Source organism: Homarus americanus, unplaced genomic scaffold (genome assembly GCF_018991925.1).
Source record: "Homarus americanus isolate GMGI-L3 unplaced genomic scaffold, GMGI_Hamer_2.0 scaffold55637, whole genome shotgun sequence".
NCBI lineage: Eukaryota > Metazoa > Arthropoda > Malacostraca > Decapoda > Nephropidae > Homarus > Homarus americanus.
This window is the reverse complement of record NW_024743641.1, coordinates 122,008-147,804: the sequence shown is the minus strand read 5'-3', so window position 1 is coordinate 147,804 and position 25,797 is coordinate 122,008. Positions and strand designations below refer to the sequence as shown.

The 25,797-nt window shown below is 40.7% G+C and overlaps 1 protein-coding gene across 2 annotated transcripts in view; it reads right to left on the bottom strand.

Moving 5' to 3' along the window:
• Positions 1-17,443: 17,443 nt before the first annotated feature.
• The window catches only part of LOC121877201 (serine/threonine-protein phosphatase 6 regulatory ankyrin repeat subunit C-like), a 66,035-nt gene continuing 57,681 nt past the window's right edge, over positions 17,444-25,797 (bottom strand). The window contains exons 6-8 of one of the 2 annotated variants that reach the window (XM_042382815.1): positions 25,053-25,343; positions 22,355-22,753; positions 17,444-19,422 (exon numbers count right to left, since the gene is read on the bottom strand). In XM_042382815.1, coding sequence (XP_042238749.1) covers positions 17,710-19,422; positions 22,355-22,753; positions 25,053-25,343 — 2,403 coding nt within the window. In that variant the 3' untranslated portion in view covers positions 17,444-17,709. The remainder of the gene's footprint in view (positions 19,423-22,354; positions 22,754-25,052; positions 25,344-25,797) is intronic. The other variant, XM_042382816.1, reaches the window with a different exon arrangement.

Here is a 25,797-nt window from a genome sequence, read left to right as displayed (position 1 = left end):
TATCCCAACCACAGAACTATCAGTCACGAAATAAAAATAACCATGCTCTGCTACCATTTGTAACCGGTCGGAATTACTGGACATACTGTAAGTTTCTCACTTGACTAGGGGTTTATTAAAGATTATTAGATGGTAATTGCAGTGGAAGCGCCCCCTTGGAGAAAAACCCCGAACCAGCATAAGAACAATTAAATTTACTTAACAAAATGAATTCTCCGTGACCCGTGGAAGGATAGCATCTGTGATTGGGATGAATGAGACACAGGGTAAAAATTAGACACTTATATTCCCTCCAACACTCCAGACACAATCAAATAATGGTACACCAACATATGTGCACCTCTTAACCTGAACTTAAAACACTACTCTGGGGAATAAAAGTTATACATGATATTGAAATTATTAGAAACTCAGACAATGCATCATTAGACAGCAATAAATTCAAAGTATTAAGAAATGTTGCTTGAAACATGAAACATGAAACAGGCCTTAAGGGCTTTCAACAAAATAATATCAATCACTGAGGAAATGGTATACAAAAATAAGAAATTATTAATTCCACCATGAATAAGCCTAAAGGGCACTCAATAGAATTATGTTACACCAACAGATGCAGGCCTTAAGTGTTTTCAACAAAATGATATCAATCACTGAGAAAATGGTATTTACAAAAATAAGAAATTAATACCTCTGCAATGATTGGGCCTTAAGTGCACTCAAGAAAATTATATTACCCCAACCAATGCACACCTCCTAACCTAACTTAAACACTACTCTGGGGAACAAAGGTTATACCTGAGATTGAAATTATAAAGAAATATTAAATGCATTAAAGGAACTAAATCACAGTATCACTTATAACATAAGGGAGAAAACTCATCTGAAAAACAGCTCCCTCATTCTCTGGTTTCAATTAGTGATGCAACATCAAAAAACAATACTATCAAAATTATTTAAGAAATATTAACTACACACAGCAAGACCACATCAGTAACTGAAAAAATAGTATTAAACTACACACAAAAATATTATCACTATTATTAAGAAGTTACTGAGTCCACCAATACCCGTGAACCATGCTTCCTAACTTAGCACACACATAGATTCCTCCTGCACTCCGTAGTTTTTTAAGGCACAACCAACAGGCACCCGTAGTTTAAGGCCCAAACCGGCCTTTCTCAACCTTGAAAAATGTACCTCTAAGTTCCACTAGACTCCTGGCCCCAGTGTGTGTGGCCCTGTATTCACTCAGCTGGCTTCACTTTACCCCCAGTACATCCATGCAACGGAAGGGAGTGAGCCAATCAGACCTTGTACAGTTGAGAGAAGCTTTAGCTTCCCGTTAGTAAAAGATTTTTCACTAAGCTGCTTGAAGATGTGTGGTATTGTGAGCCGAGGTAGAGGAGAGCTGATGACCCCAAACGATCGTCACTTCGTTAGTTGGGCACCCAGACAGCTGGTTTCAATCCAACTCTCACCATACTCAACTGGTGGCTTAAACCCAGGTCAGTGGACAGTCATACAGCTCGCTTCACCACTCGTTTCATACCGCCAGTAGACGTTATCATACCGCGTGGGGGTCTACAGAACCTTGTTAATACTGATGTTAAAAAATCGAAGGAACCAGGTCATGAGATCCGTCTCTCCTGGGTACAGCGCAGAGGTGGTCCTGCTAGCTTGACCTCTCTCACAACTCCACAAGCTAGTATATATATATACTAGCGGAATCGCTGCCCTCCGGGCGGCTCTTTCGCTAGGCCAAGGTAGGACGCCACCTTCCGGGAGGCTCCACATTGCCTCACTGTAGTGCATTTAGGTAGACCACATTTTTGGTTTTGCCATTAGCAGCAAGTATGTACAGATTTTTGCCAGTTCCCACTCTGGAGCATCCAACAGAGAACTGTCCATGAGAGAAGCAAGGAAACACCAGGTTTAGGCCAACCATCTTTAGGGACTGTCCCTGGCTTTTGTAGATGGTCATGGCAAAGCTCACTTTAACCGGGAACTGAAGTCGCTTGAACTCAAATGGCAGGTCAGTGGTGATGAGAGGTATCCTAGGTATAAAATCGTCCTCTCCTTTAGCTTTTCCTGTTCGTATTGTAGCTTACAGTACATGTGGCATCATGTTCTTCACCACCAGTCTTGTGCCAGGTGAGAAGGTTGGGTCAACTTACACTCTAAGCTGACTACCGACCGTTGCGGTGCTTTTTAAAGATTAGTAGGGTCATTACCTAATACCTGACCATTGTGGACCTGATCTCACCCTCCTCTGTGTATATATATATATATATATATATATATATATATATATATATATATATATATATATATATATATATATATATATATATATATATATATATATATTTCATGTAAACCACAATGAAAACGTGGATAAGATAAATCTTGATAAAATCACACGGGAAGATGTCTTGAATAAAGACAAGCTAAGGTACTCCGTTGTTTCCATTTTCCGTGTGATTTTATCAAGTATATATATATATATATATATATATATATATATATATACCTTGTTTTGTACTTCTCCTTAGTCCGTACTCACCCCTGAAGATGTGAATTACACGAAAGCTCTTCGGAACTTCGTGTTTTCGTCTTTCCTTATGGTTATCAGCATATACCTGGATCACGTGCACCCACAGTGATTTACTTGCATATATATATATATATATATATATATATATATATATATATATATATATATATATATATATATATATATATATATATATATATATATATATATATATATATATATATATGATTTTAAATCCATGTCCTTAAAATATAGTTATAATAAAAAGTCTCAAAAAGCCTGACAGTTAATACCATTAGTGACCTCAGCCCACATCCGATGTGGGCCGAAATCACCACTGGTTCGAAGTCACCAGGGGCCGTCTTCACCTGTATACAAACTTATATGTTCTGCAGTCATGGCTAACGAAAAGAAAATATATTATGTAACTAATTACTGACTGGCATGGAGAGAGAACAGTTTAGTATATCAGTTAGGGGCCATGAGTCTTTCATTTCATTTTCTAACATACGGGTACATAATTATCAGTAGAGTTGATCATGGTTGTTAATTATACTAGTGCAATTGAGGACAACGCACTGTAAATCTGTGCAACTTATATCCCCATCGTAGTATGAGGGGAATTGTTCAACTGTAACCCCAGTTTAACTAAGGGGTGAAGCAATAGCTTGATCCACCTGTTACCTGATGACATACACTTGAAATAAAGATGCATTATGCTAATTGTCTTGAGACGTGTGGCCGACCACCATCTATACTTGAACTAAAAGTTAACGCTATCCCAACAACTGATTGGCACTTAGATCATAGTGTGAATTGACAGTTTTACATTTCACGGTAAATAATATACAGAATATTGATTAGTGTTAGTGTCCGTTGAAATTTATGCCACCTTATTGTTTAAACTAAACCAGGAGATGATTGGCTGTGTTAAGACACACTGTATAATATGTTTATGTTAGGCTCAAGACAGAAAAACGACCACAACGTGGTGTACATGCAGAATTTTCGTTCGATTTTTATTCCCCATCCTCTTACCTACCAAGGTTAATCTGCAAGGGAGTGGGGCAGTGCTTGGTAGGCGCCAGGACGTGTCCACATGTTCTTGGGCTTATATGCTATCCCTCTGGGGCACACTGCTGCTCCAAGATCCCCTGCTGGTCTAGCCTTCGGTCGTGATGCATTCAGTTACCATGTGTTGTCACGAGGAGGCACAGCAGGAGTCTTGATGGTGAAGAGGCTGTGTAATGGCAGCGGAAGACTAAGGCAAGGCTGCTTCCCTGTTCACCACGAGGGCTAGCCAGCGGCGGTAGCCGAAAACTAAGGAAGCAAGCATAATGCTACCACACTAGATGCATTACACCACCCTGTGTGTACACATACACACCATCATCACTATATATATAAAACAATATCCATCATTAATACATGTAACACTATCCATCATCACTACATACAACACCATCCATCATCACTATACTTAACAACATCCATCATCACTATACTTAACACCATCCATCATCATTACATAATATAACACCCCCCATCGTCACTACATGCTGTATAACACCATGAATCAACATTACGTATAACACCATCCATCATCACTATATGTGACACCATCCATTATCACTACATATAACACCACCCATCATCACTACATTTAAGACCTTTCATTATCACTATACTTAACACCAGTCGTCATCACTACATATAACACCAGTCATCATTACTACATATCACACCATCCATCATCACTACACATAACATTATCCATCATCACTATACCTAACAACATCCATCATCACTACATGCTGTATAACGCCATGAATCACCATCACGTATAACACCATCCATCATCACTACATATTACGCCATCCATCATCACTATACCTAACAACATCCATCATCACTATACATCTGTCATCACTATAGTAATAAACTGAGCTTGAGTTCTTACTAAATATAGAAAATTCCAACCTCATTAATTACTGTATATTTCTGAATGGTCAAATTATGAATTGGCCTCAGTGAGGGTGCTGTAAGTTTGGGTCAGTATTAATGTTATGACGTCCCATAAAGTACAAAAGATACCACACTCTGAGGTATCTTTTGTACTTTATGGGGCCCTGGACCACAGGCCACCTTTATGATATTATATAACACAAATAGGACTTGAATCCTTATTTTGCAACCCAACTCCTCTCTTGTAGCGTTGCAGACGTGCACCTCTCTCGTGGCTGAGCGACGGCAAACCTCTCTCGTAGTGGAGCGGCTGCGCACCTCGCTCGTAGTGGAGCAGCCGCACACCTCTCTTGTAGTGGAGAGGCCGCAAACCTCTCTAGTAGTGGAGCGGCCGCGCACCTCTCTTATAGCTGAGCGGTCTCGCACCTCCCTCGTAGTGGAGCAGCCGCGCACTTCGCTCGTAGTGGAGCAGCCGCGCACCTCTCTTGTAGTGGAGCGGCCGCAAACCTCTCTAGTAGTGGAGCCGCCGCGCACCTCTCTTGTAGCTGAGCGGCCGCACACCTCTCTCGTAGTGCAGTGGCTGTGCATCTCTCTCGTAGTGGAACAGCCGCAAACCTCTCTAGTAGTGGAGCGGCCGCGCACCTCTCTTGTAGCTGAGCGGCCGCACACATCTCTGGTAGTGAAGCGGCCGCGCACCTCTCTCGTAAGGGAGTGGCCTCGCTTCTCTCTCGTAGCGGAGCGGCCACTCACCTCTCTTGTAGTGGAGCGGCCGCGCACCTCTCTCGTAGTGGAGCGGCCGCGCACCTCCCTCGTAGTGGAGCAGCCGCGCACCTCTCTTGTAGCTGAGCGGCCGCACACCTCTCTCGTAGTGGAGTGGCTGTGCATCTCTCTCGTAGTGGAGCGGCCGCGCACCTCCCTCGTAGTGGAGCAGCCGCGCACCTCTCTTGTAGCTGAGCGGCTGCACACCTCTCTCGTAGTGGAGTGGCTGTGCATCTCTCTCGTAGTGGAGCGGCAGCTCACCTCTCTTGTAGTGGAGCGGCTGCGCATCTCTCTTGTAGCATTGCAGCTACACACCTCTCTGGTGACGTTGCGGCCACACACCTCTCTCGTAGCGTTGCGGCTGCGCATCTCTCTCATAGCGTTGCAGCCTTGCACCTTGCATGTCTCCGCAAGGTCAACTTTTTCTTAGTTTTCACATTACGTCACTTAGTCCCATAATGCAACGCGTCTAAACCTACAAGATGGTGGACGGCGCAATGGATTATGGGAGTTGTGACGTCACTACAAGCTAGGTGTTGTGCATCACCACAGTGCTACCAGGTGAGTGAGCGTTGGTGATGATTGGTCTTTTTTTTATGTGATTATCCCATAATAGCACAGGTCAGTGACCCACATCAGGGCCTGGGGGGTGAAAATATAATAATAATAATAATAATAATAATAATAATAATAATAATAATAATAATAATAATTATTGTTAAAAATAATAAAATTACTAAACATTTAAAAACAATATTAAATGAAAATATAATAATATTAAGATAATAATAATAATAATAATAATAATAATAATAATAATAATAATAATAATAAATTATAACATTGATAACAATAATGTTAATATTAATAATATTATTAAAAATAAAAAAGGTCTATAAATACATACAAATAAAAACAAACAAACAGGTAAATAGTGAGAAACGATATATTTATATTGTGTTGTCAAAGAGAAATAATTTAAACCCTGTAATAGCAGAGTTGCTAGTCAGAATTTTTTTCGTAGGATGGCAGGTCAATGGGTAAAGAAAACGCTTAAATTCGCTATGGTAATGATATATTTTAATGAATTGAGCCAAAGGGTGTTAAGAAAAGGGTTAAATAAGGGCTAAAGTCGCTAAAAATTCACGTGACTTCGAAAAGCTCTGTGATTGGTTGTGACGTCACAGGTTGGCTCCAGCCGCCGAGCGTGAGCGTGGAGGCAGCCAGCTGGGGTGTATGTGTTGTTACCAGCAGAAATACAGCACATATGGCCATATACAATGTTGATATACACAGGCATACCTAATTTTACGTTAAAATAAATTACTGCTCAAGTATCATCGTGTGTATTTACTTGCTGGGTGCCAAAATGATGCAAAAGACCGATAACTCCAACATGGAAGTTTACATCAATGTTCTCTATTTCATGTTTGGAAAATGTAAGTTTTCGTCACTGATGTCTATATTTAATGTTGTGGAAGGACTAAGGACGACCATGGCCATGGAATGGGCTTGAGATGATCAGATGACAGATGTAATTTAACGTGCTCCATAGCTGGATGGCGGAGTTCTTGATAATACGACATAACGACATCTAATTTTGGAAAATTTCTTTCCTCTGCCTTGGTGAACCCTGGAAGTAATTGTCCAACCTTCTCGGCTGATCGGCTCTGTAAATATATATTATTAGATAATTAATTGTGTTTTACTGTGCGACACAGTAATGCTACATCTATCTATATAAAACAGAGAAGTATGTCTATTTGTGTGTGTGTGTTTGTGTGTCTGCACGAGAATCTTGGAAACTACTTTACCGATCTATAGTGATGATGGATGGTGTTATATGTAGTGATGATGGATGATGTTATATGTAGTGATGATGGGTATTGTTATATGTAGTGATGATAGGTGGTGTTATATGTAGTGATGATGGGTATTGTTATATGTAGTGATGATGGGTGGTGTTATATGTAGTGATGATTAGACAATAAAATAATAACAGATTAATGCTAAAAAAATATACTTTGCTGTACCTTGGTAGTGAAAAACATGGTGGAACTTATATACACCGTTAATGAACTATTGATGGAAGAAGAAGTTTTTGGGACTGAAAAGTGAGACAATGTGGAGCCTCCTGGAGGGTGGCGTCCTACCGTTGCCTAGCGGATATATATATATATATATATATATATATATATATATATATATATATATATATATATATATATATATATATATATGAGATAATCGAATATGCATAAAGAAATAGGTTTTGTTTCCCATGTAGTTATCAGTATATATATATATATATATATATATATATATATATATATATATATATATATATATATATATATATATATATATATATACACGCAATGGTAAAGGGACACACTATACAGTAAGTCGTGATGAAAGAAAACAAGGCAGATGTCAGCTTTACAACACATCTGACAGTTTCATTAGTTGGAAGGTCCAAAAATACTCTATGATCAACAATCATTTTTTTTAACAAAGCCTGGCGAAGTATTCAGGTAATCCTCTCTGACATGACATGACTTTCACATTTAGTCATGCCAGCTCGGGCACACGAGCGTTCATCATAAACTAAATATCTGGCCGAGTGTGAAGAACTTAAGAAAAATTAAAGGCAACTTTCTGCTGCACATATTCTTATACAAAAATTCCTTAATTAAATATTGATAATAATTTTATATTTTAACTAGCAGAATCTCCATCCTCCGGGCGGCTCCTCCGCTAGGCAACGGTATTACGCCACCCTCCGGGAGGCTCCACATTGTCTCACTGTTCAGTCCCCAAAACTTCTTCTTCCATCAATAGTTTATTAACGGTGTGTGTAAGTTCCACCATGTTTTTCACTACAACGGTACAGCAAAGTATATTTTTTTATCATTAAACTATTATTATTTTATTGTCTAATCATCACTACATATAACACCACCCATCATCACTACATATAACATCATCCGTCATCACTACATATAACACCATCCATCATCACTACATATAACGCCATCCATCATCACTACTACATATAACACCACCCATCATCATCACTACATATAACATCATCCATCATCACTACATATAACACCATCCATCATCACTACAGATCGGTAAAGTAGTTTCCGAGATTCTTGTGCGGACACACAGACAAACAAACACACAGACATACTTCTTTGTTTATATATATAGATTAATACATGGCATAGAAAGAGATCACACAAATGTCGCAGTCAAATCCATTTATAGATCAATACATTCTCTTGCCAAAGATTGAAGATATTTGGAGCAGAATGTTTTTAACTGTTGTGGTTTAGTTGAGGTGTCTCTCTGATAAGTTTCGATATGGCATTATTATTGTGGTCCCGGAGGCTGTAGACGCAACAAAGTGTTGGCTGTCCCTCGCTACAATACTGCAAAGTCTCCCTAACAACACTGTTGGCAGATTACATGCCACTAAGACAATTCCCGGAAACACGATTTCCACATGGCAATTTTAGCTGAAATGGGAATATATTATTCATTATATTAGAACGACAGTAGGTAGTAGATTGGTAGGGAGAGTTAGTAGGCAGCTATCAATCAGGGAGGTACTACCGCCTGGGAAGATATTGGAAGCATAATGTATTGTCTAAGGGTAGATCCTGCTGCCATATGGCATCACAAAAATTGTGACCAATTCCCAGGTTGCTGATATGAATTTCAGCCTCATTTACACAGAATTGCAGGGTGTCAATTGTTTTTCTTACTAATGACAACACAACATACATATATCGTTTCTCACAATTGAATTTTTTTATGGTAATTTATTATTATTATTATTATTATTATTATTATTGTTATTATTATTATTATTATTACTATTATTACTATTACTATTACTACTATTACTATTACTATTACTATTATTACTATTACTATTACTATTACTATTATTATTATTATTTTTATTATTATTATTATTATTATTATTATTATTATTATTATTATTATTTATTTATTTTTTTATTATTATTATTATTTTTTTTTTATTATTATTATATTTTCGTCCCCAGGCCCTGGTTTGGGTCATTGGGCCTGTGCCCTGGTGGGCGAATCCCGTAAAAAAAAAAATAGGGCGTTTAATTATAGCTGACGAGGACTAGGCAAAACTACAGGAAGATCTAAACAAATGGCAGATGAAATTTACTGTGTACAAATGTAAAGTATTTAGCCTAGGAGATGTAAACAGAGAAACCAGATATCAGATGAACACAGAGCGCACCCAACCTTCATAGCGAGCGGACGTACTGCGCGTCGATCCCTGCTCAGTTCAAATTGCTGACCATTACGACTGTCGGCCTTGTTTTTCGCGTTGGGTTCGTTCTGGCTGCTTTATCTTGTAGTTGTACATGGAGATTATTATTCTTGTACACTGCACTTCTTCCCTATCTTATCCTTTCGCCTAGAGTCCTTGCTGTTTGGTAAAGACGCGAACCCTGCGGGGCAGAACCATAAGGGGGGCCCTCAGAGGGTGTTTGGGCCGGGTTTTGATATCAAACGATCTAACTTGTTAACACTTGCCTGAATGAGTGTAGAGTAGTCGCTGGTACCTTTGATGAAGCTGGGTGAGATAAAAGGTAGTCTCACGGCGTGTCACCTTTGATACAGTCGTTGAGTCGTTGAATCTTCCCAGCCGCCCTGGGTTAAACTTGTAATTATCTTAGCTTGTAAGTATACAAAAGTGTACACAGGTTCTGTTATCTTCATTTGTGGTTCCTTGGTTTAATGTAAACACACGTGGTGATTTTCCAGTTATATTGGATGCTCTGGTAGTTTCAGAATTGTTTGTTGACAGACTACTGAGCATTAGCTATTAGCTTGTAATTAGCTAATATAATTAGAGAGATATTCAGACTGGGAGCTATGCTCACACACGTCTCTTTGGTACGGTGTCTGGCTGTGAACTGGTGAACTGTGTGAAACTGTGAACTAGGCGAACCTCTCTCTGTCTGCTTGTAAGGGGGTATGTAATCTACACATCAACACAGAGATAAGAGGCTACACTCCACAGGCCTACTCTCACGGAGGCCTGGGGACATATATTTATGGGTTGTAACCTGAATCTGTGTGAAACTACAAATGTATATGTGTGCTGTCCACCCTAGGAGGTGTGACAGAACAAATGCTTATATAGCTGTATGCTCAATAGTCTGGGTGATAGAATGTATATAATGAATATATGTCCTTAGCCCATATTTATATAATACTAATTGATAAGGGCTGGAACAAGGGCTGCTGAGTAGAGACAGTAAAGGTGGCAACATTTTCTGTTTGGGACTCGGCAGTACTTCATAACCTGTCACTGTACGGTGTTAGGGTTTGGCTAGGCCCCCGTCAGGGGATTGTCTGTTCACCCTACCCCTAGACCCGTCTTTACTCGCCCAACAAGTGGACAGAAGGAGCGACATCCATGGGGTTTAACTGAGGTGGACAGATTAGGTAGGATTTTCATGTATGTTACTGACCATGGCTAAAGTGGGAGTGAAGATCTCGGAACCCCGACCCAGGGGTCTCGGATAGGGCTAAAAAGGCTATTGAGCGACCTAAGGGTGAGAATAAATAGACTTGTGGATCTGAGAGATGGTTACATCATCCTCACAGAAACAGATGAAGATGCTGATAAACTAATTAAGTCTAGTGCCATGGACAAAATGAAAACTAACGGTTACAAGGTCATTGTCCCACGGGAATACGGCGCCAAGCTCACCCTTGTATGTAAGAAGTTAGACAAAGATGTGGGAGAAAATACTGCAGAAGAAATAAGAGATGAAATACAAAAGCAAAACAATGTCAAGGTTGTGGAGGTGTATCCTATGTATGCCCATAATTTAATCAAGGTTCGCTTTGCAGACACAACGGATGCAAAAAGAATGAAGGAGAAGGGGCTCTATGCATATGGCACTTCCATCTCCTCACACCAAATAGAATATGAAAAGTATACGACCATCCAACAATGTATGAAGTGCTATAAATACAATGACCACGTGACCAAGAACTGCCCCATGCAAGGGGTCATATGCTCTGAGTGTTCATCTGATCAGCACTTCTACAAAGACTGTCGCAGCACCATAAAAAAGTGTGTCGTCTGCGAAGGTGGCCACAGGACCTTCTCTGCCACCTGCCTGGTCAGGAAACAGGTACCTCAAGAAACAGAGAAAAAACTGACGGAAATAACCAAACAAAAAGAAACCAGGGAAATTTCTAACACCATAGAAAGGACCACTCAGTCGACAATCATGGCTTACAGCCAAACCCTATAAGACGCTCTGAAAGAAACTCAAGCAGACTCCCAAAAACTCAACAATGTCAGCGAGACCGTGGAAGTCCTGCAATCAGAGATAAGAACCATCAAGGACTCAATAAAACAGGCAGTTACTGAGTCACTGGGCGCCATGAGGGACGCAGTGGCCGAGAGCATCAGGAGCGTCTCCTCTCCACAGCTGGACGAGTCCAAAGCCACCACTATATACTTGTCTTACCTGCATGCCCATCACATGAACATGGTTCATCCAGGTTCATTCTCGAAACACCTCAACGAGACACTAACCAGGAACAACATTGCACCTGTTGAAATAAGCGACAAAGTCCCTTCAAAAGAAATCCTGAAGACAGTATCCCACTCAACGACTTATCGACGACCTCAACCCACGCCAGAAATGAACCATGACCTCCCTGACTTAGGCCAGTCAGTCCCCCTGGGATCACAGCTCCAGCGACACCGTAAATCTCCGTGACCCCAATACATGTACTCCCAGCGACGACAGTGACCATCGGACTGCAACCACAGTCAATGGTTGCGACCAGATGATGGCAACTTACTCCATAGAGGAACAAGACCCTCGAGCTGCAGCGTCAGTAGATTACTTCGACACGCAGGCCCAGGATCTGAACACCTTCCTGCACACTGGTGACGAGAAGTTCGAGGGTCCGCCATTAACTGACAAGCAGATGTCTGAAGGTTCTGCTAAGAAGTTCCGTCCCCCTAGAAATGGCAGAAGCCGAGCAAACACTTCAAGCGACGCCCCAAGCTAGTCTCCGAAATGGCAGTCGTTAGCAGGATGAAAATTGTCCAGCATAATGTCCTATACTGGTCCCTTAATAGACGTAACGAACTGTCTAACTTATACTATCAATTAGACCCAGACATCATTCTGTTAAACAGTACTGGCATAAAGAACGAAAGCTGAAAATTTTTGGCTACACTGTATACCAGAGGAACATGACGGGTGAGATGAACAATGGTGTCGCTGTGGCCATCAGGTCACGGCTGAGTCACAGAGTGTTGCCAGACTTCGAGGATTCAGTTCTGGGAGTGCAGGTGGAGACAACTTGGGGACCTGCTATCATATGCACAATGTACCTACCTCCCAGACGTCCTTACTTACCCGAACAAGACCTAAACCAGTTGCTACGCCACAGAAAACCAACATACATCATAGGGGACTTAAATGCGTGCCACGCCATACTAGGACACGGTAATGAGAACAACGTCGGTGTGGCGCTGTATGACAACATCAGAAGGGGAAAACTGCAACACCTCGGCCCAGATTTCCCGACATTGATAAGACGTGACAGTGCCACAACACCCGACATAATCCTCTCTAACAACGAGGCCGTCCTGAACAGGCACGTTACCGCCGGACCCATCAGTACCAGTCGTCGTGACGCTCTCATCCAATCCAATTATGATCCCTTCCAACATATGGTCAAACCTCAAGCGGGCAGACTGGGACTCCTCCAAGGAATCTCTCAGTCTCAAGCGGGGGAGAAACCTGGAAGAAGCCAGCCCCAATGACATCGACGACGTGGTAGAACAATGATACACGGATGTGAAGACGGAAATGAACAACAACATCCCGACCACCACTCATAGGACCATTCCCCTTTCTCACACAAGTCACCAGCTGAGGCAGCTCAGTGTCCAGTACGATCACGTGAGACAGCTAGCCAGTATCCGCGGGTGGACGCATGAGCTGAGAGACCGGTACCGAGAGTTACGGACTGACATCCAGCACGAGAGCAAACGTCTACAGCTACAAAAGTGGGCCGCCTTGGTGTGGGAGGCAGCCAAATTACCGCCATTCTGCTACATTCTGGAAAGGGATCAAGCGACTGATGGGTTCCACCTCTAGCACGGTCCCTTACCTGCTCGACCAAAACAATGTGAAAATATTCGAGGAGGAAAACCAAGAACAATTACAACGGCGATATTTACGGAAGATCTTTACCATTAGTGAACAGGAGAACGAGGGCTTCGACAGGGAGTTTGAAGAGGACATTTTAAGTCAGTTGCAGGACCATCAGCACCTGCTCCAGCCGCTCCCACGGACTGACTTCACTAGACTGGTGGACGGAAGCTACCTGACGGAGCGAATAGTTCCTGCAGATGTGTCAGCCGTCATAAAAGGGTTTAAAAACAAGTTACCTGGGCAAAGCCATATTAACAAGAAGAATCTGGCTCAACTCCCCGACAACATGATAGAGAGGCTTGCTCATATATGCAACGCCTGCCTCGCCTCTGGATACGTCCCTAAGATGTTCAAAATCGCCGTTATTCGCCTCATACCAAAAGCAGGGAAGCCTCCAAACAAAGTCGAAAACTTTCGACCAATATCGCTGCTAGAGGTACCTGCCAAAATCTTCGAAAAAATAGTAAACAAGCTGTTGCAGAAGTATCTGGAGGACGAAGACGTGCATAATCCCCGCCAGGTCGGCTTCCGCCAGTACCGAGGAACATCCACCGCCATAGCCCAGGCCTACAAGCAGATCGCCAATGCCATGAGTGGCCGCCTGCAGTGCAACATAGTACTAAGGGACGTTAGCAAGGCGTTTGACAAAGTTTGGCATGCGGAGCTGCAGTATAAGATCATACAACTGGGGCAACCCGAAAACCGACGAGCCTGCTGTGCAACTTCATTACGGACCGCAGAGCCAAAATTAAGATGCAAGAACATTTTGGAGAAGAATTCTCACTCTCGAGCGGGGTGCCTCAGGGCTCTTGTCTTTCACCAACCCTTTACACGCTCTAAACCGCTGACCTGCCACCCCCAATCGTCGGCAGCGAGTACATGTATGCCGACGATGTAACACAGATCGTCACCTGCCCAGGAAGGTCCTCGGCAAGGATGGCGCGACTCACTGCTCGGGCAATAGAGGATATCTCAGAGTATGAAAATAAATGGAAAATAAAAACAAACAAAAAGAAATTCGAGGTCATACCCATAGCCAAATTCAAGCCGGCGCCATTGATGATCGACAACGAAGAGATTGAGTACTCTAAACAAGGCAGGCTGCTCGGCCTCATCATCTCTCGGACGGGCATCATTTCCCACGTGAAGGGCAGACTAAATAAAGCCAAAGTCGCCGCAGCCAAATTAAAACGTTTTAAACTGATGCCTGAGAAGATACAAATTCACTTGTACAAGGCGCTGGTGAAACCTGTGTTGGAGTACCCACATATACCACTCGTCACACTCGGGAAGACGAGACTACAACAACTACAGAGCTTCCAAAACAAGTGTTTGAGGTCAGCCAGTGGTCAAGCGCCACCCTACCAGGAGACAGTGGAAACCATCCACCTAAGAAATAAAACGGAGGCCCTCACCGTCAGGTTCCATCGCCTAGGGAAGAAGGTTTGGGACAAGCTCCTGGACGACCCTCACAGCCCAGACCACCTACGTGGGGAAGACATCAACGGAGGGCGACCCCACGCATGGTGGCCCATCTTTGTCCGCCACAGTGATCCGCCTTAGATTAAAACTTAGATGATATAAGTTCACATTTAACAAGTCACAATCTAGTGAGTCCATAACGTAATACAGTATAAGATTTTAATAAACTTGTAGTTGTAAAATCAATCTAGTCATTGTCTACTAAAGTAACCATTGTGCAACCTCATTCTAAATCCTAGGTTAGCTTAGTTAGCCAACAAACTCTGTAATATGTAAAACAAGGGGTGTCGTCCCCCTCTGTTTAACTCATTAAACTTCTTTTCCAACCTTTCCCCCCACGACTATATGTTGTGACCTCTCCATCCCTCATGTCTGGCTGTGCCTTGAGCCCCAGCATGCTTTCCATCCATTCCCCACTTTAACCTAAAAAAAAAAATTCAGATGAACAACGTTGATATAGAGAAATACAACTGTGAGAATGATTTAGGGGTAATGATAAGTAGGAATCTTGAGCCAAGATAACAATGTGTATTTACTCGATACAAGGCTATCAAAGTACTCGAATTCATACAAAGGAGTGTTAGTTATAAAACTTGCAAGATTATCCTAAAACTATATCTTGCGCTTGTGAGGTCTCACTAAGATTATGCAATTCAGTTTTGGTCACCATACTATAGAATGGATATCGAATCCCTAGAAAGCATACATAAGAAATCCACACAGCTATGTCAACGATGTCAGTGTCATTGGCTTTTATGAGAAAATTTGTACTGCCTCCAATACAGCTTGTCTTGCATGTACAAAGAGGCGAGTATCTGTCTATTTGTGGGATCATGAAGTCAACTCTTCTAGAGGCGTATCATGTTTGCTAATGGCATCTTCTCCCATTATCACAATAATTGTGCATGGTGTAACAATTTCACACATCTTGTCTGCAAGGAAGTGAAAAAGTTCAGTCTTGTTATTGTCATCTCTTAGAAAGCTTCTCCAATTTATTGGAGCTTTGCTATTTTTTTTTGTCTCCCTTCGTCTGATACTCTAACCTCGTTTTGACCTGGTTTCAGCCTTTACACCTTTCCTTTTATAGACAACAAACACAACATCACTGTCAACTACAGAGGTAGTTGTTCTTTTTGGGGTCTTTGCAACATTGTGTTGTTAAACCTAAGTCTACAGCTCTCGTGATATTTTTCATTATTTTTCCTCAGTCTCTGCTTTTCATATCAAGCCTTATTAGAAGGGCATTGACTGAGTTGAAAAGAGGAATGTTCTTGGCTAATTTGCTGTAGCCATTTTCCTATCTTCTAGTAAGGTTAGTCTTTGGAAATTTAAGTTCTTCCTTCTTATCATCTTAACATAGACAGCACTTGGCCCAGTTTGTTTTCATTTCATATTATTTTTAGGACCAATATTTATCGCCATTGTGGTACAGAGCCGAGGGTTTATCCTTTTACTACTATGTTTCATATGTACTTTCCTGTATGGGATACAACTATGTTCAAGCAATTACTTGTCCTACACCTAACCCGATCGTTCATTTAAGTCCCGTGCGATCCCATTATCCTTGGCTCGGCTTTCCCGCGCTGGCACATCCTGTCAATTCAGAAGCGGCTACCTAACTTTATTTGGGGCTGTTTAGCTAACATTTGGAACACTAAGTACTTATATACAAATGAATCTTTACAATGAGTTATGTACTTAGATGACACTGAGCCCCATGTTGAGTGTTGTCACCAGTGTGTCTTGGCTGTACGTTGACATTCACTCTTTATAAGCATGTTTCCTTTGAATGTCATCCATTTCAGAGTTTTCGGCACAAAACTCACTCTATACACTGAAAAACAGGGAAATCAACAATGAAATCACCTGAATTGATGAACACAATAATTTCTATGCCCAAAAGGAAAATCTGAGTTCCACATTTAGCGGCCATCTTGGAAAATAGCTGCCATCTTGGAATTTTGAATGTCCGATCAGATAGATTTGATAATTAACCCATATTGATTTTATTTTGCCAATTTTCATACTTGTGTCACCATTTGCAAAATTCTTCAAAAATCCACCTACCACAACCATCCTTCCTGCAGTACAACTATCACACGATACATTTATTACTCACTTATCCTATCTCAACAACACATGTCTTCTTGTGAAGTAGTGAGCAAAATATGTCTGAAGTGTTGATTAGCAATAGTCGTAATCATAAGATTATTTTCAGAGTGTTTTCTGTATTTTGTGTAGCATTTGCCTATTTCTTAACTTAGTTACCTGTGTTAAATATTGCCATTGTTTGTAAAGCATAAGTATCATTTTGTTTGTAGCTGATAAAATTTTTTCTTGATGTGACCGTGATACTCTGTCTGTCAGTGGATTATTACGTTACCGGTACTCGGGTATTTAGGTAATCACTACTCGGTAATATGTACAGTACTTTAAATAATCTTTATTTTGACCAGTATCAACTCAGTATACAAGACAACCCATAATAATCAATGACCAATCTCACTTGATTCACACGACTTGTGAGTAGCAACATGGGGTCTCCTGGGCTTAGGGAGATATTCTTCCACAACCTTTATAGGGTCATAATACTGTACTCGAGGCGCACTTGGTGTGATGTGATGTAAACAGTTCACAGTTGTATTGGATGGTTGATTTTAATGTTCAGTTTTCACACGACCCTCAGCCAAAAAATCACCTGAGGAAACCTTGCTTGAATCCCAGGAAACCAACTTTAGGGTTTGAAAGTTTCGTGAGACTCTTCTTGAGAAATTCATTTATAAGCGGGGCTCCTTCTCCCACCTTTGGCTTTTCATAGTCTCCACCAAAGTAAGCATGAACTTTGGCTGGCACAAGATGTTTAGTGTCATCCGTCTTCAGACACATTATTTCAAACACCTCCGTAACGTGTGTCATTGTATCCCCTTCCTTCCATTGGATTTTGTTCTCCCGTTTCACTTGAAGCAGCTTCAAGAAGGAATTCTTGAAGCAGAATCCTGCAGGAATAGGGATACTCCAGTAGCGAGAGTCCCACCAAGAAAATTGGTTCTTCACGTCTCTGGGCATCCAGAGTTCAGCCTTCATGTAGGAGAGGAGCGTCTTGCCGGTGAGAAACACTTGGCGTTCCTGAGGAGCCAACTTCTTCACCACCTCCACCTCAGTCGCGGCGAAGCTGCAGCGCCATTTTGCATCTCCGGTGTTACTGAGGTGGATCATCTGTGAGTCGACGGGTGTGAGGGGTGGTCTCATTATCTCCTTAGGCCAAGGTACAGATAGTACTGGAACTAAGTCAATGTCAACCAACAACAAGGGATACTCACTTCCCTGCCAAGCCAGTGACAGTGCCAGGCCCACCTGCGTCCTGGTCACACCAGGTGGCACGAGGCTCAATCTGTCGTCCTGCAGTACGTAACTATTAAGGCTTTCTCTTACTCGGTCATACAGGTTACTCATCAACCTATTACCCTGAAGGCTCGGGTTTTCTGTTTCAATTTCAATTTTTAACTTGTGGCCGCTTAACAACACATCCTTCTTTGTTTGTTTAATAATTCTAACAGTGACGTCAGAGAAGCTCTTGAGTGTTAGATTAAAATCAAACTCATCAGGATAATAGAGCCTTGTGGAGTCTGCAGTGCTCCCAAGCAGCGTGAGTGTACCAGTGTACGTACTGTCAATATCTGCAACTTTGTCTGTAATTGCCGTCATTTCTTTTGTTATGACTTCTTTTACTTCTTGTGCCTCACCTTTAGTGTAATCAACAGTCACTTTCTGTGCATTTTTCACCAAGTTTCTAATCTCAGTCCGTTTGAGAAGGTTTATGGTGGCATCTGTCGGGTTGTTGTCTATGTGTTCTTGATTTGATTCACATCTGTTATACATCTTTAGGTACTTTGAGAAGTTGTTTTTGACATCTGTTGGAGTAGTTCCAGCTCTACAGGAAGGCTCTTGTTGATCTAGACACTCTCTAAACAGCTCAAAGGCCTTTTGGTGGCCAAACATGGCAGCCAAATGTGGACCTGTTTGCCTGTATCGATCTTCGAGTAGCGGGTCAGCGCCAAGACTCAGAAGGAGGAGGACACAACCAGATTTGCCATGTGAGGCAGCTTGGTGTATGGCAGTCGTGCCATTAGTAGGATCCACTTGTGTATCAATTTCCACACCTCCCACCTTCACCAGGAGGTAGATCAGCTGCAGCATCCCACCTTGAGACGCTATGAGTAGAACCTGGGCTTTGTTGAACGGCTCTTGACATATGGTTGTGGCTGTGTTCCCAGTTATCGTGTCCCAGTATGTTGTGATGAGGTTCTTCTGAACGCGGAGAAGTTTCTGCATCTGATGCTTCTCTACTTTGTCTTTGATCTTATAGTGTAGGTCTTCAAGTTGGATCCTTTCTTTGTTGTAAATATTCTGACAACAAAAATATTATTGTTACGAACTAATCGAGGATAAAGTTGCTACACTTTATAATAAAACTCTGTACCTGTGATTATTATTATTATTGTTGTTTTTGTTGTTGTGTTATTATTGTTATTATTGTTGTTTTTGTTGTTTTACTATTATTTTTAATCAATTAACATTTACTGGTTATATTTAAAATTCCAGAAAATTTGATTTGTTAATTGGAACCAGTTCATTAAACGAAACAGGAAAAAAAATTTTAACGTCAACGTGCCCTCTGCTCCATTAGTCACCCATAAAAATAAAAACACGATAGTTCTCCAGACATCAAAAAAGAATCTTTAGTTAAAACAATTATCCTGTTTTTTTACTCTGTACAAAATTATCTGAGTAAACAGAACCACACACAAACACCAAAAGAGTACCAACATAACAATAAAGAACTATCTCGATATAAATAGTGATGTCAAGCAGGGAAGTGTTCTGTTAATATTGTTGATATTATCACCTATTAGCTTTTTAACTCCTCAGTGAAATATTTTACTTATCCATTTTTGTATTCACATATTATATAGGCAGCAGGTAGTAGGCAGCTACCAAACAGGGAGGTACTACCGCCTGGGAAGATATTGGAAGTATAATATATTGTCTAATGGTAGACCCTGCTGCCATATGGCATCACAAAATTTGTGACCAAGTTCCAGGTTGCTCATTTGACTTTCTGCCACATTTACACACAGTTGCAGGGTCTCAATTGTTTCTCGTACTATTGACAGCACAACATACATAATGTATATCTTTTTAACATTCTTGATTTATTTTTTCGTTCTTGTATTTAATTATGGTTATTATTATTATTATATTTTCGCCCCCCAGGCCCTGATGTGGGTCAGTGACCTGTGCTCGGGTAAGCTAATCACCTGTAAAATATATATATATATATATACTTCATTTTTAGTCCATATAACACGCGGACTTTGAACATATAATCAACGACCTCACCAGCAAGGAATCGAACCCTCGACCTACTGGGTGGGACTAGGGAACGCTTACCGGCTAGGCCACAAGGACACTAAAAGCAGTTCTAGACTCTGCTATATTTCACACAAAGCCTGTTCATCGAGCTGATGGCGCCGTGAACCTCATTGGGAAACTGTCCGTGCCTCGTATGTGGTGTCAGTAGCATTTTACCGAATCCAGCTGGTATGAAACGCGAGGTACATATATATATATATATACTTCATTTTTAGTCCATATAACACGCGGACCTGGTGAGGTCGTTGATTATATGTTCAAAGTTACTACACTATCATCCATGAATCTATCTAGCCTCCTTTTGAAACTTTCCAGAGTTCCAGCACTTACTACAAAGTTGCTAAGCTTGTTCCACAGGTCCACCACCCTATTTGTGAACCAGTTCCTTCCTATCTCCCTCCTAAGCCTAAACTTATCCAACTTAAATCCGTTGCTCTTCTTAATTACGAAAATATCCAGTTTGTAAATACCATTACTTATATTCATGTTGACGAATTCGGTATGTTTAATGAGACTAGATTCTATACTGTTCCTATTGTCAATTGAATTACAAGGTAATATTGAGGAGGCATTATCCCAGTCAATGCAATGCTTATTATCCCTCAAATGAACAAATAGAGCATTGGATTCCTGGCCTGTCCTAACACTATATTTATGTTGTTTAAGTCTAGTTACAAGATCTTTACCTGGTGGCCTAAGTAAAACATCTGACTGACTACCGACTAACCTTATAAATGCAGCCATTGTAGGGCTTACATTGTTTAACAGTGCATGAGTTTTTAAATGCCACATTGACGTTCCAGGTTTTTAGTTGCAAAGGAATTTGAGAGAAATTTTTGTGAAATGGTAATACTAAGAGATTCTTATGGTCATGGGTGGGCTTGGGATCGGTTCTATAGAAAGATGTCTTAGTAATGTTAAGGCATTTGTCTTTGAAAGATCTTGGGTACTTAAGGTTTAAGCCAATATTATAGATATATTTATATTCCTCATCAATGAATTCCGGGCTGCAAGTTCTCAAAGCACGTAAAAACATTGATGAAAATACTGAGTGTTCGACCCTGTTATGGTGGGCAGAATAATAATGAATGTATGAACACACATTAGTAGGTTTCCTATAAATACTGAACTTAAAGGTGTTACCTATTCTGTGGATCAAACAGTCTGGGAATGGCAATTTACAGTCATGCTCTAATTCCACAGTGAATTTGATCGAGGGGGCTAAGTTATTAAGTTGTGGCAGGAAAGTTTTTAGGTCCTCATTACATGGCCAGAGACATAATACATCATCTACATATCTAAACCAGACTGCTGAGGGTGGTAAAATATTACTTAATAGTTTTTTTCAAAGAATTCCATATAAAGGTTGCGTAACACAGGTGAGAGTGGATTACCCATTGCCATACCAAATTTTTGAGCATAATATTCTCCATTGAATTCAAATTTACAATCCTTAATACATAGTTTGATGAGGTAAAGATCTTGTCTTTATATATATATATATATATATATATACATATATACATATATATATATATACATATATATATACATATATATATATATACATATATATATATATATATATATATATATATATATATATACATATATATATATATACATATATATATGTATATATACATATATATATACATATATAACCGTATTACACGTAAAGTGCCTGGGAACGTATATGTATATATATATGCACATATATATATATATATATATATATATATATATATATATATATATATATATATATATATATATATATATATATATATATATATATATATATATATATATATATATATATATATATATATAAAATGACATCTGTAGCAGTCTTACTGAGGTAACCAAATGTTTACTGATGGTTTGATCATAGACAAATACAGACCTGCTCCAGATGCTGGCGGAGGCGTGAAGGCATCATGGTTGTGGGCAGTCGACCTCCAAAGTCAGCAACATACAGGCAACCTCCCATGTTCTTGATCATTTGCCTTGCCAGGTTCCAGTGACCAACCTCCAGCGCAGCGTGCAGAGGACTCACACCGGACTTGGTACACAGGGAGGCGTGACCACCAGCTTCGTGGATGAAGCTGCATGTCAAAGTACACTTGGTACGAACAGCCTGGACCATGAGCTCTGTCAGGTGGAAGACTGACCCGCCATTGGGCCAGCTGGCTTGCCAAAAGTTGTCACATCTCATGGTTAATATGAGTTGACCAACACCTTCTTCAACTTCTGGGAAGTGTGTCAGGTTGGTACGTTCCCACTTCAGAACATGAATGAAGGCCTGAAGATACATAACACATTGATAGTTTATTCTAAAGTGTATGTTGATTTTTATCAATGAGTCAAAGTACACTCGTAAACCATATTCTTCAGCCCACCTGGGTCGGTGCTGGAGGTTAGTACAATGTTCTTTCTGTACGGGGGCCCACTCTAGCTATCACGAGGCAACACACACACGAACACAGACAGTCGTAGTACGGCTGTATACAGTAGATGATATTATGTATAAATATTGTATATGGCATTTTATACTCTGCATTATCTTCATTATATATGAACATGAAGAAAAATTACCATAGGTTGTAGTTACGAAAGTATGAATGGAAATAAACACTTCCAAACCACCCAGTGACTCCACACAACGTGTGTGTGTGTGAGTGCCAGGCCACGATGCTTCCACCACACCCCATCATTCGCGTAACTATATGCGTGATGCGTTGCCTGACTTGGGGTGGCTTGAGCGAACCATACACTTGATATTACAATTTACGTATCCTTCCTGTCCATGATTTACAACAATAACTGTAGGTAAAAAGTTACAATATTATTCTAATAACACTGTCATGCATTGATACTATGACTAGTTACCAAGATACAGAGCACGATGAACATAACATGATAATGATAGTGAAGCCTGGAAGGGTTCATATCATAACGTGTGTGTTCGTGCGTATGTTGCCCCATGAGAATTACCGTGGGCCTCCATGTGCCCAGGTGAGATGGTCAAAGTATTACACTATAAGTGTGTCAAATGAGGAGTGACTGATCTACATGTAATTTAATGTTTTTGAAATATGTAGTTAAATTAAACACGATATTTCATATAGTTACCCGAATGATGGGTTGTGGTGGAAGCATCGTGGTCTGGCACACACACAAACGTTGTGTGGACTCACTGGGTGGTTTGGAAGTGTTTATTTCCATTCATACTTTTGTAGCTACAACCTATGGTAATTTTTCTTCGTGTTCATATATAATGAAGATAATGAAGAGCATAAAATGCCATATACAATATTTATACATAATGTTATCTATACAGCCGTACTATGACTGTGTGTTCGTGCGTGTCTTGCCTCGTGATGGTTAGAGTGGGCCCCCGTCCAGATAGGACACTGTACTAACCTCCAGCACCGACCCAGGTGCGCTAGAAAATATGGTTTCCGACTGTACCATCTTTACATCCTACGGTTGGTGACCACAGTCTTCCACTTTAAATATTTTCGGGCTATTTTTATCAATCCTCCGAGATTTTTCGCCTCTCTGGGCACCCAGTTTTTAATTTCATTCATCCATCCTAGTCCTTCCTCTCCCTTGTGCTCCCCTACCCTCAACTTTGCCCAACTTTGCTTTTATCCTTTCATCCCTGATCATATGACAATATCATCTAGTTTTCCTTATTCTGTAAATTTCAAATATTTCTTTTAAGGCTTTGCCAGTCTTAGTACTTCCTGTCAGTGTAACTTATTTGTTACATTCGCCTGTAACACCATATTTCAAAGGGCTCCAACCTCTTTCTGGTATCTGATGAAAGTGTCCACGCTTCTGATTCATACAACAGTCCTAACAATATTCGAGTACAGTATATAGCATTTTAGTAACCTCTTTCACAAATTAAAGTTGATGTCCTTTTTTATTGGAACGTTTAGATTTTAAAATATTGTTTTTGTATGAACTATTTAAAGGGTTCCCCTAGATCAAGAAGACATAAGAGATTATTTTAATATCAAGTCGGGAACTAATCACGCAACATTAACGTAAGTTTAGCTAAATATAGACGAGTATTATTCATAAAGTATAGAAGCACCCACAATCCGCAGCCGAGTGAAATGTGAGGGAATATGCACTTGTCAAAACAAGTGATTACACCAACGTAACTTGACTCCCCAGTCCGACCACACCCAAATTCTATAATTATAAAGACCTTGGCCACACCAAGGCACTCAGGGTATAGCCACACTAACCGAGTCGTAATCCTGTGCTTCGTTTCTTCTTGTCGTCGAAGAAACGAAGTATGTTAAGGCCAAAATGTACGCTAGTGTGGTCGCATCCTTACACCACTTGTAGGCCTACATAGCAACGTCTCTGAGTTTGATTTAAATTGTCAAGTTTGTTTTTTAGATGCAGCTCATGTCCGTGGCTACATTATCCTCTACTTTACAGCTACTTCACAATCTGCAATACATTCATTACGCTATCTATACTATTATCTACATTACATCATGTACATTTCATTAACTACACTCTCAAGTGCACTACTTCAAATGCATTTTCATCTATACTACATCATTGTAATCACTTACCCTTATAATGATGACCTGGACAGGAGGAGTGACATCGGGGGAGAGCCAGGCAAGCGTCAGCAGGTTGAGGCCGTTGCAGGTGGTGGTGAGAGGCGCCCCTGCCGCCAGCAGGAGGCTGACCATTTCGCGCCGGTTACTGGTAATGGCCAGAGGGAGGGGCTGGGTGGAAGAGCCGCTCGGAGACTCCAAGGGCGCTCCTGCATACAGCAGACGACCCCCCTGTTCGAAGTCGTCACTTTGGGTAATGAGAGACAACAGCTGGTCGTACAGCTCTTCGGGTGACCCTTGAAGCTGTGTAAGACAAATTCTATACTGGTGCTGATCGGGATATATTTGTGTTTGCAGACGGGCCACATTTGATTATATTAAATAGGGATAATTTTCTCGATTCAGGATTTTACCTAAAGGATGAAAGCTTTATATCCGTTTCCTCTATTCGGGAAATGAAGACAGCAAGTAAGACAGAGTATGATTTAGCATACAAACTAAGCGAAATGCATTTAAATGTATAGGGTCAGCAACGACAGCGGGTTAAATATGCAGTCCAATTGTTGTCAAAAACAAGCTCAAGCTCACTGAAATATCTTGGAGAAAGAGGACGACTGGAGAGTAGAAATTGGAAGGAAATTCCCGACTTCATAAATCTGGTGGACGACTGGTTTGACATTATGAATTCTTCTCATAAATTTGGTGAAAAACAATCACTTACTGCATTTGGAATTAATCTATGTGACCAAGTAAATGT